This window comes from Neopelma chrysocephalum, unplaced genomic scaffold (assembly GCF_003984885.1).
Source record: "Neopelma chrysocephalum unplaced genomic scaffold, ASM398488v2 Primary Assembly neopelma1_147, whole genome shotgun sequence".
NCBI lineage: Eukaryota > Metazoa > Chordata > Aves > Passeriformes > Pipridae > Neopelma > Neopelma chrysocephalum.
The window spans coordinates 8,388,413-8,406,362 of record NW_020897809.1 but is presented as its reverse complement, the minus strand read 5'-3'; the positions used below and the strand labels follow the sequence as shown (position 1 = coordinate 8,406,362).

The 17,950-nt window shown below is 51.2% G+C and overlaps 2 protein-coding genes across 7 annotated transcripts in view; both read right to left on the bottom strand.

Moving 5' to 3' along the window:
- Window positions 1–597: 597 nt before the first annotated feature.
- LOC113976045 (SRSF protein kinase 3-like) lies at window positions 598–9,398 on the bottom strand. Its single transcript, XM_027700800.1, has 11 exons — window positions 9,353–9,398; window positions 9,088–9,196; window positions 8,507–8,594; window positions 6,881–6,968; window positions 6,607–6,713; window positions 4,529–4,691; window positions 3,264–3,349; window positions 2,708–2,815; window positions 2,207–2,276; window positions 2,030–2,122; window positions 598–793 (listed from the first exon to the last, which is right to left on the bottom strand). Exons 1-11 carry the CDS (start codon window positions 9,396–9,398, stop codon window positions 606–608), a joined length of 1,146 nt encoding a protein of 381 aa, XP_027556601.1. The 3' UTR covers window positions 598–605.
- Window positions 9,399–13,523: 4,125 nt separating this feature from the next.
- The window catches only part of PLXNB1 (plexin B1), a 78,849-nt gene continuing 74,422 nt past the window's right edge, over window positions 13,524–17,950 (bottom strand). For all 6 annotated transcript variants that reach the window (XM_027700607.1, XM_027700609.1, XM_027700610.1 and 3 more), the window contains one exon: window positions 13,524–17,495. In XM_027700607.1, the coding sequence (XP_027556408.1) occupies window positions 17,391–17,495 (105 nt within the window). In that variant the 3' untranslated portion in view covers window positions 13,524–17,390. The remainder of the gene's footprint in view (window positions 17,496–17,950) is intronic.

Below are 17,950 nucleotides of genomic sequence, written 5' to 3'. Positions count from 1 at the left end.
GGCTGGCGGGGCGCGAGCGCGGCGCGCGGGGCGACTCCCGCGTCGGGACACGTGGCAGAACGAAGGGGCGGGGCGGGGGGCGGCCAGGAGGGCCGGGGCGGAGGGCGCGGGGCGCATGCGCGATGTCGCCGCGCGTGGGGCCTGCCGCGCGGCACGTCCGCGTGCGGGGGGCGGGGGTCCCTGCGAGGGGTCCCGGGGGCACCGCCCGGGGCCGCGACCGGGACCCGCCCCGCCCGGGCCGGAGCGGCGGGGCCAGCGCACCCATAGCCGGCCGGACCCCGTCCCAGGAGCCCCGAACAAAGGCCGCGGGGGCCGTGAGGCGGAGGGGCGGCCCCTCGGCGGGAGGAGGGGCCCCGCGGCGCTCTCTGCCCGCACTCGGCCGAGGGGGCTCCGCCCGGTGCCGGTGCGCGGAGGGAGCGCTCTGTGCCTTCCGCAGCGCTGCAGGGTCGCGGGAGGAAGAGAGCGGCGCCCGGGCGCGGCGGGATAACGCTGGGGATGCTCAGCTGGGTCCGCTCGAAGGAGTCCGCGCACCGGGGGCGGCGGGCGGGCGGGCGGGCGGGCAGCAGCTCCCGCCGTGGCCTCGGCGCCCCCGCCGGCAGGCCCGGTCACGGCGCGGTGATCCAGGCGTGCCGCAGGCTCTGCGCGGCGCTGGCGCGGCGCTCGGGCGCGTAGTGCAGCGCGGGCAGCAGGAAGGCGGCGAAGGCGGCCGCCGCCCGCGGGGTCCAGCCATGCCGGTCCGCCAGGGTGCCGGGGAGGCTGCGGGGGCAGAGCCGGGAGAACCGCAGGAGCGCGCCTGGCGGAGACAGCGCGGGCGCGGCGCCTCAGTCACACCGGCGCGGCTGAGGTGGCCGCGCCTCGGCATTAACCCAAAGCGCCCTGAGAGATCCCTGCCTGCGCCTTGGAGTCGCCTCTGTGAGCTCCACGTGCGCTGCCCCTTGCAGGTTTGGCTCTCGGGTCTTTCTTAGGAATCATCTTCCCGAGCTAGTATTTGGAGGCACCCCGTTCCCGAGCGCTTCCTAGGCGAGAACATGCCAAGAGCGCGCAAAGTATTCCCAGAGTAGCCCTGCCGGAGCCATTGCTGCTTGTTCCCTGGGTCTGCCCACAGGCACCCGGATGCATCTGGCTATTTCAGAGCTCACAAGACACTAATGTTGAATTCGTTTCGTGTTTACGAGCTCCGTGGGGCCTAGAAAGAGTGTACGACTGACCGAGGAGCTGCCCTCGTCCCCGGGAGCCCGTGGTGTAAATGCAGTGATTCAGGTTAAACGTGTGTGGTCAGGCCAGGTTAGTTCACATGGAGAGTGAACGTAGGACTAGTTCTGACTCATTTCTTTTCAGTACCATAGAACAAATAAGTGTGAGCAAAGCGTGTGGATGTGCAGGGAGGTGCTTGTTGGATTCCAGCATGGCACCAGCACTCAGCACTGAATGAGCTGTGGGTAGGCTGAGGCTATGGGACTCAGTGAGTGTGAAAGCAGAGAAAGAGGATGATAGACCAAAGTGCAGAAGGATGGAGTCATGTGATGTGATGTAGTGTAGTCAAAGACAAGAATTTCAAGACTGATGAGTCAAAGGGAAAGGAACTGGGGAGAATAAAACAAAAAAGATGTTACAATTGGGTCAGAAGACTAAATATAGCAGCCATGCTGGAAGGATGTGAGTGTCCCATTCCTGGTCATCATTGTTCTCTGCCAGTGAACGGGTGAAATCCAGCCAGTTACACACTCTTCAGCCTTCCTGGTGTGTAGCTCTTTCCTGTCTGTATTTCCATTCTCTCCAAATCCAAAGGAGAAAGAATGGAATTGTTTTCCCTGTTGGGTGTTTGCTGTGACTGTTTTTCAGGATTTTGTATTCATCCCTGGAATGCTCATGGGTTGCAGAGGTAGGCGGGGCAGGGAGTGTTACTGCTCTTTATGAAATATCTATCTTGTGTAATGTAACATTTGGGGTGTTTCAGTGTGAGCTGAGTAGGAGTGTGTCAGAGATCCACTGTGATTTTTAAAGTAAACTTCCTTACTCTTGTTCTTACCTGGCCTGCTGAAAAATTTTGTTGACTTGTTCCATGAGAAAGCAATTTGAGGAGGAATTCTTCCCAGGAGTTCGATAATACGAGCAACATGATCTAGACAGAGGAGGGAAAACACATCTAGATACAATAGGTGTGACACTTCTGTCAGTGAAATTAATAAAACTGATGGAGTCCTACCATCATCTCTGGAGAAATATTTCCCAGGTTGAGGATCAAATAGGCACTCCCCAGTTGCCATTTCAAATGCCTAGAAATGGAGTAGCATTGTTAATTCACTAACTGTTTTGGAGTTTTTCTTCCCTGCTAAATAATAGTATCAATTTCCCTTGCGATCACACAAACCTGATCCTAAAATATGGAAATTCTCATACTGGCACACTGGCTTGATGTCTACCACAGTGAAACAGCACCTTTAGCTCCATCAGGATGAAAAGCAGCATGTGCCTGATTCAGTCTGACATACACAGAGTGTGAATTGCCTTAGAGCTTAAACTAATTAGGAGTGGTTTTTATCAGCAGCACGCTTTCGCCCCAAAGCGAACGAGTGCAGACAGCCCCTTTTGCCTTCTCAGCAAAGAAGCTTTGCTTTACATGAAAAGGTGGGTGCCAAGGACATACTGCCCTGGCCAGTTAGTGTCTGTCACCTCCCTGCATGCACAGCATTGTCCCCAGTCCTACCAGGCAGGCTGTGCTCCAGATATCTGCAGGAGTGCCGTAGTCTAATCCAAGAAGCACTTCCAGGGCACGGTATGGCTGGGTCTGTATCTCCTTGGAAAAGGGCTTGTACTGAAACAGAAACAAACTCCCTTTGGTTGGCGTCCATAAGCCAGTCAGAGCAACACTGGTGGTCACAAGCTCCCCGCACAAGGAGGGGACACAGGACAGGACTGAACACGTGTTCTCAGCTCTGCAAAGGGCAGAGCCAACACATTCCCAGCCCCATTGACACCAGAGGGAATCTACCTCCCAACATTTCTCACTGAACATAGTTTTGAATTTCTAATTGCAGGGATTAAATGCAAGCTGGAGAAATGTCCAAAGTTGCCAGTGTCTTCGGGAGCACAGGGCCCAGCTCAGAGCTGGGAGTGCTGAATATAGCACCCCCCGAAGTTGGCATCTCTTCAGCACACTGAAATAGCTATTCAGCTGTAATGGGAGGGACATGCAGGGTGGGATGGAAAGGAGCACGCAGCCTCCAGGGTTGTTACAGGATTGAGACTTGGAGCAGACTCACTGTCCAGCACGCGCTGCCTAGATCTGCAATTTTCACTTCTATGCTCATTAAATCAGATTCTTCCAACTGATTGCCAGAATCACCTCCTAGATGAAAAGAACAGAGAGAAATTGTGTCTTTCTGAACCAACAGGTACACATCACTAACCATAGGAGAGGTATGTCTGCCTGCCTTTAAAGTTTCTCAGCCTAAAAGGTCCTAAAATGCTTTTTATCATCAGTCAAAGGCCACCTCTGGTTTTTGAGAAAATGCAAAGAAAGCACTGATATTCAGTGAAAACAAGAGGATATTTGGGAAGATGGTAGCTTGGAGTTGAACAGTGTGATGTGCTCCTGTCCTGCTGCAAGGTTCCTCTAGCACCAAGGTTAAATTACTGTGGGCCTAGAGGAGAGCACATCCTACCAGCACTAGTCTGAACCAAAACATCTGTAATTCCTCCTCAGCCTTCAGCAGCCTGGCTCTCACAGACCTTGGACACATCCTGCTTGGCAAGCACCATGAAGGTTACATTTTTATATGACCCTAGGAAAGAGTAATTCCTGCTTTAGTGCTTTACAGTGAGCTGTCAGCCTATGCCTAATAGTGTGCTTTTCTGCTCTGAGCAAAAGACTCAGTCACTAATTTAGGATTCCTTGATTGCCTCAGAGTTTGAGAGACAAAACAGCACTGTCATGGGAGAAATGCTCAGGGGAGAACACAGTGCAGGGATAATATGAAAGGTCTCATGGCTGGGAGATGAGCTAATCTCTTGAGAAATGCTCCAGCCCTACATCTTATTCAATATTCACACCATTCCCTGCAAATAAATTATGTCTCAAAAGGCCTTGAAGATTAGCAGTACATACAAGTCTCCCACAAACCTCAGCAATAGGGGAAATAAAGAGCAGAAGTGTCACACAGCTTTCTGACCAAACCATTTGGTATGTAAACCTTTCAGTGGCTGAAAACAGACACAGGGAACTGTCCTGTACTTAAAGCCAAGGAGAGTGAGCTCCAGTGCGGGGGGGGCTGTTAACAGATACGTGACCAGTTTTCCTCCACACAAACCCACCTGCAAGACCACATTTCTGTTGGTGCCTTGGTGTTTGTCTTAGGCAGAGATAGGAGAGGCCTCCCAGCAGCCCAAACTGGCTGTAGTGTTTTGTACTGGCTGTTGCAGGAGATGAGAACCTTTCCTGAGGTATCCATAGCTGCTGCCTCTGTTTCCCTCCCAGCAATAAACATGTAAGTCCCTCTTCTTGCTGCAAACCCCGTGGAGTGCTCACCTGCTCCCTTCAGCTTCACATGTGTTCTCTGGCCACAGTCAAGCATATCCATGAGAAGCCTTTGGAGGCTTTTGTTGTGTCCATACAGTAGGATATTCTCCGGTTTGATGTCCGCGTGGATGATGTGGCAGCGCTTGTGCAGGAAGTACAGCCCGGCCAGCACCTGGGAGAGCAGGGAGCACGTCACACCGGCCACACGAGGGGCCCCACCAGCCCCCCCTGCCCCAGCAGCTCTCAGAGCAGCCAGGCACAGTGGGTAGGGTAGTTGTGGGCATTCTGGTACTGACGATAACTATCAGCCGTAAGTTATTTCCTGCTGGGGTGGCCCTGTGGGAGCAGGCTCCAGGGGTTCCGTTGCACAACACAGCAGGAGGAGCAGGCGCCAGAGCCCCACGTGCCCAGCGGGGGCCTGGGGAGCCCAGTGGGGAAAGGGCTGTTTGGGGTGACACGCAGCAAAAGGCTGCGCGAAAATCCACGGATACCACCATGGATGGGCGAGCCCGGTAAGATGGGAGGAGGATGGGGCGATGAGGAGGCATTACAGTCACGGAGCTGAACTTTCTTCTGAAAAATCATTCCTGTTTGTACGGCTGTTGTGGCCTAGGATCACTGTGCCTTCCTGCTGATTATAACCAGCCCCCAACTTCCATCTGAGTGACAGTGACATGGCATGGGAGGGTGTCCCATCATACAAGGAGAGAAGGAGGCACAGCATAACCCAGACAGGAGGTGGGAGAGACCATGAGTGAGTGCTTAGAGAGGATTTCAGGGCCCTGCAGGAGAGCCATGTAGGGAAAGAACAGCCTACGACGGAGCAGGGAAAGCCTGGCCTGTCACAGGGGAGAGATAAACAACACCTACCAGAGAGGAACAGTCACTATCAGAAATCAATAACAGCAAAAATGCTACAGGGAGAGTTACATTTGTTTTTTAAACACTCTGGACAGTCATAAAGGGCTGGCAAATATTCTCTGTATTATCAAATTCTATTCTGGGATGAACACCAGCCCCAGGGAAATACCAACCTTAAATGGTAACTGTGAAACGCGGGGAAAGATTTAAATAACTAAACTGGAATGAATCAGAAGTAAATACTGCTCCAGTGCTGATCTGAAGGGGGAAAACAGATCTGAGATTTTACAGTTAAAACAGATAATGGATCAAGCAAAAGGCCTGGGTGTAAAATGAGTCACAGAGATGAATGCCACTACATTTTTGTGTAACTTATTCAGGTGTTAGTGGAGCTTCTTTAGAGAAAGAAGAGGCTATTCCAGGAAAAAAATGATGGAGGAAGCAGTTTTCTTTCTTATTGTCCCTAGAAGGGCACAGGAATCAGGGTAGCAAATCTTCATCTTGGCAAGTGTGCAGACTTCTGATAAATCTCAGCATGAGAGGCAAAATGTAATTTTAACTCTTCTAAGGCCTCACTCAGGTTCCCTATGCCTTAAGCACAGCCAGTGCATAAGAAACTCAGTTTTCACAATCTGTTTGAGTGGGACACCACATCCTTACAGGGGATGAAGGAGGAGTTGGCTCTATGTGGGAAAACCTTAACATAGGAGGAGAACCAGCCAACCACATGAGCAATTCAGACATTCCTGGAAGGATGGGAGGGAGACCTTGAGCAGCCTTCAGTGGTACCATGGAGAAAGCTGCTGGAGCTGACAGTGCTACCCGCAGCTTGATGCCAAGGCAAATGCCAATGGCCTGGCATTCCTTCCAGAAGGGACTTCTCAGGGCAGCAGGAGGGCAGAGATACACATGTTTTGCACACAAGAAGCAGAACTATGGTAGGCTGTTTGCCCCCTGCTACCCCTATGAGCAGCAGAACTGCTGGAGAACTCCACGATTACTGAGATGATGGGAACAGAAGTGCCGGCCCTGACGCCGTGGTGCAGGTCTGCTGGTGCTCCATGGTGGTGGCCCTGACTTCTTGCCAAACCCAAGGAGGCTGCAGCTTGGGCAGTACCACTCAAGTAAGGCCCAAGTAATGCCCATCCCTTTGGGAAGAAGACTATGGCATGTCCCTTAGCCAACAGTCCCTTGGTGCCCTCGCCCAGTTCCAGCTAAATTCTCACCTGCTGTAAAGATTTTTTCACAAAAGGCAAAGGCAGTCCCTGGGTTGTGTAGTTTCCCATCAGACATCGCAGGGAAGGACCCAGCACCTCAAATACCAGGCACATATGTGGGAAAGAGTCAGGGATTCACTAACAGGGAGAAGATCCTACCCTTTACCTTTCACCAGAGCAACCAAATACCTCCTTATATCCTCAAAAACCTCTCCCCTCCAGCCACCTCCATGTGCCCAGGCTTTGCTGGCTCAGAGCTGCACCACTCTCCACAGAAGGATATGGAAGCCATTCTCTCCAATCATTCTGAAGTCATCTAACAAAGAGACGATATTTTCTCCTGCCCGATCCTTCTTCTTCATACAGTTCACCTGAGGGGGAGGATTCCAAGAAAGCTGCAATTAGAGGTATTGTATGCACAAGGACACCTTGCACTTGTTTTATCCTGTTTGCCAGACTTTCTCTTCCAAGAATTGGCACTTCATGACAAATCCCATGAAAACACCATCAGACAAACCAAATGCTCCAAGCACACAAGCAGAGTCTGTTACCAAGGAATGAGTTTCTCCATGTTGTCCCACTCTTGACCAGGTGGGGCCATCACCCTCAGTGTCAAAATAACTCACACTGATCCTGCTGATAGTGTCTAGCAGACTTTCTGCTGCTTATTCTATCCATACAGACCCATAAAGTGCTGGGAGGGGATTTCCCCAAGAACACAGCTCCCTGCTCTCAGCAGCAATGGCTATTTCCTTTGCCTTTCTGCAGCCTTTGCTCCTTGTTCCCAGAGCTAAGAGTAGCAGGCTGGGACATCACCTTTTAAAACTCCCACCATCCCTTCAGTAATTTCTCTGAAAAAGGTTTGTGCTGGCACGACAGGGGTGAGCAGCCCTGGAAGCCACAGGGGCCCAGATCGCTTCTCTTGGCAGCTCTGCATGCACTGACCTCCCTGTGCTGGTGGGAACAGCCCTGGGAACCAGCTGGATGCTGCTGAATGGGCAGGCGTGTCTCTCAGAGACAATTACTAATAAATCAGGGGGAAGGCTTGGTCTCTATGCAGGGTTGTGCTGATGTGTAGAAAAGCAGCCCTCTGATTACATTAAATTAGTGCCACTTGGTACTTCCTCTTGCATCACTGCATCTGGCTCATGTCCCTTTGGATAGGGCCTGCAGATTTACAGGTGTGAACTAAACCTTTCTCAAACCTGTTGGAGAAAGGCCACAGAGTAATTTAAAATGTAAAATTTAATGGCTTTTACTCATCTGACACTGATGTAACTTTGTATTTGGGCAAGCTTAAAGAATTGTAACCATAGCTTTCTAGAACTAGCAGCTCAAGCCCAAGCACCTTCAAAGGCCACTCACTGAGAAACAGATACAAACACCTAATTACCACCTTCATTAGCAAAGACAGGAAGAAGCTTTCTGACTTCAGACGTTTATTATATTTTTGCTACATCATACTTTTTTCTATTGCAGATATTGTCTTTTACTTCAGTATCAGTGTTGGGATAGAGCAATGTCTCCTGAGCTGGGAATGACAGAGATACAGCAGACACGCTCCCATCTCCTTCTTAGGAATGTTACCATCTTCTTCTGTTGATTATCCACCTTATCTTTCTGCAGGTTCCTCCTATTTGCTGGATTTCAGTCTCAGCTAAAAGAAATGGGCCGACAGGACAAGTGGGACACAGCCAGCACGTCCCAGTATGACAGGAGGAAGGAGAAGGCTCCTGTTTCAGAAACCAATGCTACACCAGGGTGATTTCTATGAATTTCCTAATTTTTGTGTTTTTTTCCTATTCTCCACCTAGCTCCTTGTACTGAGACCTGAAGGGAGAGGGGATGGTGAGGCTGATACTCAGACCTGAACTCTGGAGCGAAGCACAGAGCCCTAGAATTTACTTACACAGCGGAGGAGAGTGACCTCATCCTGGGCAGTATCAGCAAAGCCTTCCCTGCTTTTCAGGACCTTCACAGCTACCTGTTTCTTCCTCCTGGGAAATGAACCACAGCTGCCAGCCAGCACATGTCAGAGTGGCCCTAACATGCAGCACCTCCCCTTTTCCCTTCACCCAGCCCTGGGCTTCCCAGGGAGGGTGCTGCCCTTCTGCAAGCACCCTTGGCCTCAGTCTGCAGCATGCCAGGCCCATGGGCATCTCTTCTGCTGGCATCTGGCAGCACAGCTGCCCCAGGAACCAGCAAGGGACTGGAGAGGAAAAGGCAGAGCATGGATACTGCAGGGTCTAAATGAGAAAAGAAAATGCAGAGCAAGGGCTGATCCCACCTCATTTATGTTCTTTGGTTTCTGGGGACCAGCTCTGGTTTTTGCACCCCACTGATCTCGCTGCCAGGTTTTCCCTATGTCCAGGGATGCTGATATGCTTCCAGGCAGGCAGCTGTGCTCTGCTGCTTCTGCAAGAGGGGCTGGTCCTGTCCAGGAGATCAGCCACCCATTCCCACCTCCCCAAAAGGCAATTCACCCCTCACCTCATGTCCTGGCACAGCCAGACGGTGGCAAAGGCGCCGCAGCCCAGCTCGCGCAGTGCCTGGTATCGCGTGTTGAACACCTCTCCCTCCTGCACCGGGTGGTGGCCTCCTGCAGGGACCATGGCCAAGAGACATCAGTGACATCTCTAAATGCTCTTAGGCTGAAGGAGCAGCTGAGGACACTGGACAGGTCCCAGTGACCTCCTCTGGCTTGGAAAGAACTTGGCACGATCCCGGCTCTAGAGCTACACGCCCAAGGACTGACCTGTGTGCTGGGCTGGCGGCATCTCCTCCTGCACCTGCTCCTCCATGGCCCAGCAGTGCAGCAAATCCTGGCACGAGGGAATGGAGGCAGTGGGGAACCACGTTGTGGGGAACAGGCAGTGTGATCTTCAGCACTTTACTCCTTTAAAGAGAGCTGGAGAGCAGCTGTACTTCTGCTGCACACTGTGCACATTGATTCCCTCTTCTACTCCTGCTGCCCCCTTGCTCCTTTCCTTCCCATTCCCTTCACCAGCTCCTGGAACCAGGCTTTAAAAACACTTTTGGCACTTCGTGGAGACAGGGATTATTTTAAGAGTTCAGAAGAGGAAAGCTGGCAGGCTGGGGCTGGGCCAGGGCCAGGGCCAGGTGGGAGTCTCAGGTTTCTCTGTGTCCAGCATGGATTTTCAGGGGCTTAGCGGGGTCTGTGGGATTCCCTCCCACAGCCAGGGAAAGCATTCCCTTCCCATTCCAGCTGAGGAGGGAATGCATTTGGGCTTTGGCTGTCAGGAGGAGCCCCCAGCTCCAGAGGGGTGTGAAGCAGAACCTGCATTTTAGACACTACAGCACTGCTCCTCTGCCCACAGCCCAGCCCCAGAGCCAGAGCATGGGTTTATCACTGACCATCTCGTGACATCCCAGCAAGAGGCTGCTCTGGGGGTTTATTACTATGACAGCCCAAGGTGCAAACACTAATACAGTACAGACAGACTAATCCAACTGCTGTCCCCCCACGCTGCAGCACCAGTGCAGAGCTGGCTTCAGCACTGAAATAGCAGCCCAGAGCCCCTGTTGCTAATGCAATACAGATGTAAGCTGCCGTAGCTGGGGCACTCCCAACCCAGCCTTTCAAAATTCGGAAATGTCACTGGTTGTACTGCCGAAGCTTCAGGCTAACACACACTGTCAGAGCTCGAGACAGGTGATAATAATCCCCATAGACCATTAGCACAGGTAGAATTATTGACCTTTAAATCCTCCAAATCCGGTTGCTTAAGCTAAGAACTCTTCTGAACCAGAGGATTTTCAGAAATAATTATAGAGGGCTGGTGGTGCTGGTGGCAGCAGGAGCCACATGACAGGGAGTACTTTCTTCCAGGTGCTGAGATAGAGGCGTGACTTCCCCAAAATGCTAAAGTTTCTTTCCACCTGCTGATACTCCCTCCCAGCACAGCAGCCAAAGGCACAGCCTGCCTTTGGGCACCCAGTAGGCTCCCAGCTCAATTTTATTTAAGCGTCAGACTGGGCTCAAAACTCCCATCCTGTCAGGGACAACCCAAAGTGCCAGAGCTGACATTACTCTGTTCACCCAAGGCCATAAAGAAGTCTGAAAGAAGCTCAAAATGCCTCCCCCTCCTTACATTTCTACACCTCTAACCCTGGCATTTACACTGTTTGGAATCAGCCTCTTTTAGGCATAAACCTCCAGCATGCTGCATGTCTGCACAGCCCCTCTTCTCAGCAAATACTTGATAACATCTTGGCTATGAAACAGAGCTGAAATCAAAATTTTCCATATTTGTGAACAGACTAGCAGTATCCTTGCAAGGTCCTGCACCATCACTATCTGCCCAAGCCCTCTTCACTCATGCCACGAGGACAGCAGGGGCTGAGCTGAGAGCTGGGGAATAGTTGGAAAGATTTAATGATGCCACTCACTATTCACCTGTCAAAGGAAAACTCATGAACTTGGAGAGATGGCAGTTCAACAGCATCTTCCCTTGGTGGAGTGTTATGGTAAATAGGAGAGACTTCAGCGAGAAAATAGGACCCAGAGATAGAGTCAGTGTAAGACTCATCCTAGCACTAGGGCTGATGGACCTTTTGGCCAGTTCACTGGGCCCTGGTGCCCTTCTTGCTGCGAAGACAAGTCCATTCTCAAGCATGCAAGGCTTTATCTCAATCTGCCCTAGTTGGATGGGAGTACTGGCAAAGGATGAAGAGTGGTGCTGTGCAACTTGGTACAGGAGAGGGAAACATACTTTTCTAAGCTTTGTGATAAAGGGCAATTGGTGCCTCTAAGTCCTTCATTGCTTGACACCTTTATGTTAAATACAACTTATCTTGCTTTTGTCATTCAAATTATTTTGTGCAGAACCCACTGAATTGCTGCAGGCCTGGACTAGCTCAGAGAACTTCAGCCCAAAAACTGGTTCTGCCTGGTTTGTGAGAGCCATGGACAGGGAGCGATGATGCTTCACCTCTGGCCTGGACACCTCCACCTGAGCTGCACAGAACGGCACACAGAGCTCCCCAATACCGGTCATGCCTTATGACACCTGGACATCCAGAGTGGCAGAGTTCACCAGAGAAACACACACCTTCATCTTCTGCCCCAACACAGACCTACAGGCCCTTGCTGGGCGCAGCATCCCTGCAAGTCACAACACGTACAAGCAGCCCTGTCGGTGCGCGGGTCGCTGAGCCCCAGGGCCCTGCGCAGACTCACCGTGCAGCAGCTCAAGGGCAGGGCACGCCGCTCCCTTTGTCATCTGGCTCCTTCTGGAGCTAGCAGCTGGTCCTGCTCTCCTTTTAGTCTGTGCTGCCCCGGGAGGGGTGTCCTTGAGCAGACCAAACCCTTGTGCATCGCTGGATGGACGCGGTGAGGAGCGGGGCAGGGTATCGGATCACAGCACCGCTTCTGGGAACAACCTTGGCTTTGGGATAGCAGGAGACCTCAGACAGCTGCGGTGGATTCACTTTACTGCTGGCCTCTCCCTGCCTCTCTGGCAGCAGGTCTGTCAGCTTGCTGTGGATCCAGAGTCTCCACAGCAACTATTTATAGCGGGAAATTCACAGCTCTACTGAGATGGAAACAGAGAAATCCTCCCCCTCTGCTCCACCATCCCCAGACCCAGAAACCATAGGGCTGCCTCAGTCTTCCTGCTGCTCCCAATAGTATGTCGGCAGAACTTGCTACTGCAGCACCATCTACCTGACACAGCCATCCCCAGCCTGTGCCTGGCACAGGGGACAAGGCTCCCCAAGCCCACCTGTGTGCCACACTGCCAGACCTGAGGCACCTCACCCTCCCCAGCAGTGCCCACATGCAGCTGAACACCATCACAGTATGGTGCTGGTGGCCACAGAGCCCACGCTTCCCCCATTCCTGTCTCTAGAAGAGCAACTGCAGTAACATCCTCCCTGCAGCCCTGGGGGAACCCGAGCATCCCAGCACCATGCAACACCGGGGAGGAAAAGGCCACACACGGTAAAAATCACATTTTTTTCCCCCACTGCCACATGCTGTAGCCTCACACCGGAGCTGGGCATGGTCTGGCCTCCCCCTCGCTGGGGCCCTGGGCTCACACAGCTCAGGTTTCCTGGCTGAGGCTGCAGAGACCAAGCCTCAGCCCTGCAGCGAAGGGTTAACCCTGCCTCGCAGTAGCTCTGCTGCAGTTCCAGGCTGCCAAACCCAGGCCGGGGCCTCCCAGAGCGGTTCTCCCCCTGCCTGTGCCCCTCTGCTCTCACCTGCCTTCCCCCGCACTAAAAATACCAAGGGAGGGGGCAGAGGCTGCACCAGGCTGGGTACTGAGCTGTGCAGGGCAGCACGGGGGGGACAAGTGCTTTGTGACCCCTAAAAGGCAACAAGAACACGCAGAGTACAGAGAGGAGGGACTAAAAGAGAGGGAGAGGCAGACTCTATCCAAAACTCTGCTAGTAAAGGAAGTGGGGGGGGGGGGGGAAGAAGAAAAGAGGATAGATGGGCCAGGAGCCAGCTTTCTGTCTGGGAAGAATTGTATAATTCATTTAGAATTAAGTTGTTTTGGTAATTTAGGAACACTGGTTTCTGCCTCATGCTGGTGGACAACAGTGACCAACATAAACTGTAGCTTCAGCGACCCTTACCCACGGTGGGAGACCACAGCCAGAGCTGCCACGTGCCCTCAGTGTCAGCCCAACAGGGTGTCTGTGCAGGGAGGCTGCCTCCTCCTGTGGGCAGGGATGGTATTTGAGCTCTGGAAACTGCAGAAGCACTAGGATCTAGGTGGAAGGTGGCACAAGATTATCTTGAAGAAGCATAGCCTATGGAAGGGGCAGGATGGAAAGGCCCCGCTTTCCTCACACAGCTCCCAGGTCCTGGTGCTCAGGAGTACATGGTTTCCACTTGGGATGAAAAAAGAGGCAAATATATTCTGGGTAATTGCATCATCATGCAACACAAGCATGACACAGAGGTTGTATATTAAAATTTATTGAATTATTGTGTAAGAATTCTCTTTATTAAAATCATTTGGACTCTAAACTGATTATTTACAGACAAAACCTCTTATATCACCAATAGATTCCTACATCTCAGAACAGTATCTACAAACAGTTATTACACTATGTAACAAAATTCAGATTTTTTTCAAGCTTTTTATATTAATTATTAATTCCAATTTGAGAAAGACAGTACCTTGGGTGCTCTGAGCAGAACTCAAGGTGTGGCAGGGCATAAATGCAGGTCAGGCCATACCTTAACAGACAGACACCAAGTCACAAGGCTGGGAGAGGGCAGAGTCACCAGGACAGAGGACTGGGAAAAAGACTATTAGAGCAAATGCCCTGGGTGTTCTGGAAACCAAAAGAATCATCCCCACAAGAAAGGCACACACACACAAAAAAAAAGCAGCATCTGGCTGCAACTGGGGCACACCCTGAAAAAGAAACGGCATTCCACCGAGGCAGCAGCATCCGAGAACCCTCTATTTTCATTTAGAAAAAAATTAGCCATCATTTCTACAAACACACAAAACCTTTCAGGTACAGCCTAAATTTGCCACCAGATAGATGAAAGCAAGAGCTCTCACATCTACATCACGTGGGTGCCAGCTACGCTTCGTCATGCCAACAGGAGAGACATTCAAATACACTAACGGAGATTTATCTTAATACTGATCAGCTCTCAGCCTTTCACCCAGACCAGGGCAGAAGCAAGTTCCTCTCTCTGACCGCAGTACTAAATAAAGCTGGATGCCTGCCACTCATCCCTGTTCTGAGGGTCCCATCAGAGCAGCCACATCCCCTCACTGTGCCCGTATCCCGCAGGAGGGGACCGGCTGTGGTGGCAGGGCTCTCTCTGCTGGTGCCCACAGAACTTGCTACCTGTAGTCAAACAGGAACACCCAGTGAGAATTCTTTGTCCTTGAGCAGGAACGTTCATCTCCAGAGTGTCTGGTTGTGGAATCAGGCAGAGACTGGAGAAAACTTAGAAGGATCGCAAGGAATAAATAAATAAGTCTTCCCTGCAATAGGGAATTTCATAATAAAACCTGTTTTGTGCAAATTTAAATGCAACAGAACCCTGTCGTAGTAATGGATTTTGCCACAGGAGAGGGGCATGGACGGAGAGAAGAGGGGCCATGCCTAAACACCCAAGTTGATCCCAGCGAGGGGCCTTCAGTGCATGTCTGCAGGGGAGGAGGATGCTGGTATCGAGAACACCAAGGACAGATGGAATGGGAAGAGATGGGCACTACCAGCTTTCCACCCTCACTGCACCTGTGCCGGGCAGTGTCTCCTATCCAGCCATGCAAGGACAAGCTGAAGATGTTAAATAAGTCAATCACCTATGTTTAACTCTATTTTTAATTCTTTATTATTGCTCTAATAAAAGCAGACTTTCACAGATACACTGGGAGAAAGCAGATCACTTCCAACATCCAGAAGCACTACTGAGAAGCAAGGAGGATGTGGATGCCAGCGTGAGGTGGATTGAGAATTAAGCCTCAAGCCACCCTGTTCTGGGAAAGCGCAGAGATAATTCTGCAAAAATAGGGGCAGACATTACCAGTCTGCAGAGCCAGAAATCCAGCAGAGAAGCTGTGGCTCCTGCCAGACAGTGAGCTGGAGAGGCCAAAAACTAGGTCTTGCTGCCTGGGGCAGAAAGTCCATCCGCCAACACACAAGGGGATGACGCTACTCCACCACTATACCTGCACCTGCCTCAAACCAGGGAATCGCCTCCTGCAGTTCCTAATGGAATGGGCTTTACATGCATCGTGTTGGCTTTTTCCAATCCTTTCCTCCACCCAGCTTTTCTGGGGCCAATTTAACCAGATTTAGTCAGGACAAAGGTTTTAGAGATGCTATGTTCCTGTAAATTTTGTGGAAATGGGTGGTCAGGCAGGAGTGAGACTCAAGCTGGTCATCACCTCAAGGAAGAGAGGCAAGCTCTGATCCCCCTTTCTGCTTGGCAGCAGCCAGCCAGCTACCCTACTGCTCTGTACAGCAGGATGGCAGCAGAAGGTGACACAGGGATGTTGGTCGTACTCAGCACACAGAGTACCTGGGAATACTGCTGAGAGAGGGTCACAGGAGAGCTGGCTGTGTAGGGAGAGGCCAGCATCAGCCTGTTTTATACTGCTCCAAGAACAGTTTTGCAACTGCACAGCACTTGCACAAAGCCACAGGGCTGATGGGACAGGCCTGGAATTACTGCTATATGCAATGTAAAGAGAGGCAGGGACATGATCCTGCCCTGTGCTTGCTCTGCTATCTCCTGGCCCACACAATCACCACCTCAGGGAAGTAACAGAGGAGTCAGACCTGTCTACCTGCCCTAGGAACACAGGACATCAGCGTGGAATTAGCAGCAGAGGAGGAAGAGAATTAGTAGGGCACCCTTATAAATAGGGATTGGCTTCCAGAAGGGCAGAGGACTCTCTTCACAAAGTGGAGGAACTAAGGAAGGAGCAGTGAGGAGCTGCCCCATGACAGCTGCCAACTAACTGTGCTTGCGCCTGCTCCAGCCTCTCCTTCCATACAAGAATCATTCCCATTTGCAGGACACCTCCTTGGGAACAATGCAGTTGTGCTTCACGGCTCCTTGAAGTTTACAACTCCCTAAATAACTCTTGTATGTGCCATGACAGGAGAGTCTGGGAAGTGGAGCTGAGAATAAGGTGTAAGGCAAGCCTAACAGAAGAGCACACAGAGAGCCTGGAACTGGTCCATGGGGAACAACGAGCTGCTGGTACAACAACAGAGACACCTGTGAGTTATCCCTGCAGACAAAGCAGTGGAGAAAACTGCTCCAGTGCTGACAGACGTTTGTCAGTAGAAGTGCACAGAGATACTTCTCCAAGAAAAGCTTTGTCTCAAAGCCACAAAGTTAAACATTCTCCTTTAGCATTTAAATACATTAACTTTCTGAGGGTATTTACAAGTCCAGTTCAGAGCAGCAGAACAGCTGGACACCGAAGGAAGGGGGAGTGGCACAAGGCATTTGTTGTGCTTTTCCAAAGAGCAGGGCAACCTCTGACCACAAGGAACCAGGAAGACAGATCCAAGTTGGGTCAGTGGAGACCGAGGCAAGCCAGGCAGCAACTCTCACATGCTGAATTTGTCCTGAGGGGAAGGGTGAGGGGGTGCTGTTCATTTACAGTGGCCCCCTGGGCAAGCGCACATGCTGGTGAGCATGGTACAGCCAAGCAGGTGCCACGCATGAGCTGTCAGAGACCAGAGCACTGGGGAGCAAGAAACCTTCGCCTTTGGACATCTCCTTCCCACATCCAACATCCGGAACCAGCAGGGGCATTGCTGTCAGGAGTTTCTCAGGTAGGATGCCACAGAAGTGCTTGCTAGCTGGGGACAGAGGTTAGCACAGCAGTCAGCCCAGGGAAAGCTTCCTGATCCCCACTGAAGCGAGCAGGTGCAGCAGGAAGTGTCCCAGCACTGGCAAGGGCATCCATGGACTCCACAGACACAGTGCTCAGTGTTGTCACCTGGCTCTTCAACAACGTGGTTTGGAAACTTGGCACATTCACATAACGCCTGTAGGAAGGACCTGTGTGGCCCCGCAACAGTCTCTGCCAGGGAAAAAACAAAGTTTGTCCTTTTTTGTTTTGTTTTGCTTTTAAAAAGAAAAAAAAAACTGTAAAAAAATATTCTCTGAGATGCAAGGACGCTTGTACTTTGTACTGCCTTGGCCATCCCTGCTCATGTCACCCGCAGGTTCCTTGGAGAGTCTGGTTCCAATGGCAGCAGGACACCCTGTGTATAAACTAGGATGAGCACTGTCCCCGTTCAGCCAGGGGAGAGCAGTCTGTCTGTGCCTGTCACAAATCTGTGACTTTATTCTCCACAGCTGCTGCAATCTGTTGCAGTCTATATCCGAGCTGCATCTTCTGTGCCGTTGGGTCTTCTTCCAAGGCAGTAATGATCTGCAACAAGACAGAGCTCACTGGCAGCCTTTCTCCAGCACAAAACACTCAACTAGCTCAATTCCATGCACCGTGGAGAGCCCCAAGCTGGAATTCAGCGTGCTCAAGTCCAGAGTAGGTATGTAGTAATTAATCTCAAAATAAACACAGAATAGGTATTCTAGATTCATTCTAATGACTTATAAACATCACAGGGCAAAAAGAACGCTAAACTTCTCACCTGAAAATTAAGTCTTCAGTAAATTAATCTGAACTAACTGCATTTCATTTTGAAGTAGCATTTTTGAGTATTGGAGACAAAAAAAAAAGCGTACATGAAATCCCAACAGCCTCCAAGTTAGAGATAAGTTCTTTTTGGTGATTTCCTCCGTCTCTCTTTGATAACAATTGATAAAGTGCTAAGTGATGATTGAAATGATAAGTGTTACTCATTACATGAGTTACACATGCCAATG

Excerpts from the sequence above, each read along its gene's own strand:
- LOC113976045 (XM_027700800.1), bottom strand. The coding sequence starts at position 9,398 with ATGGAGGAGCAGGTGCAGGAGGAGATGCCGCCAGCCCAGCACACAG. Across the intron at positions 6,969-8,506 it reads AGGTCACTCTCCTCCGCTGT|GTGAACTGTATGAAGAAGAA; the intron begins GTAAGTAAATTC and ends CCTCCCCCTCAG. Across the intron at positions 2,277-2,707 it reads TCTGGAGCACAGCCTGCCTG|GCATTTGAAATGGCAACTGG; the intron begins GTAGGACTGGGG and ends CTCCATTTCTAG.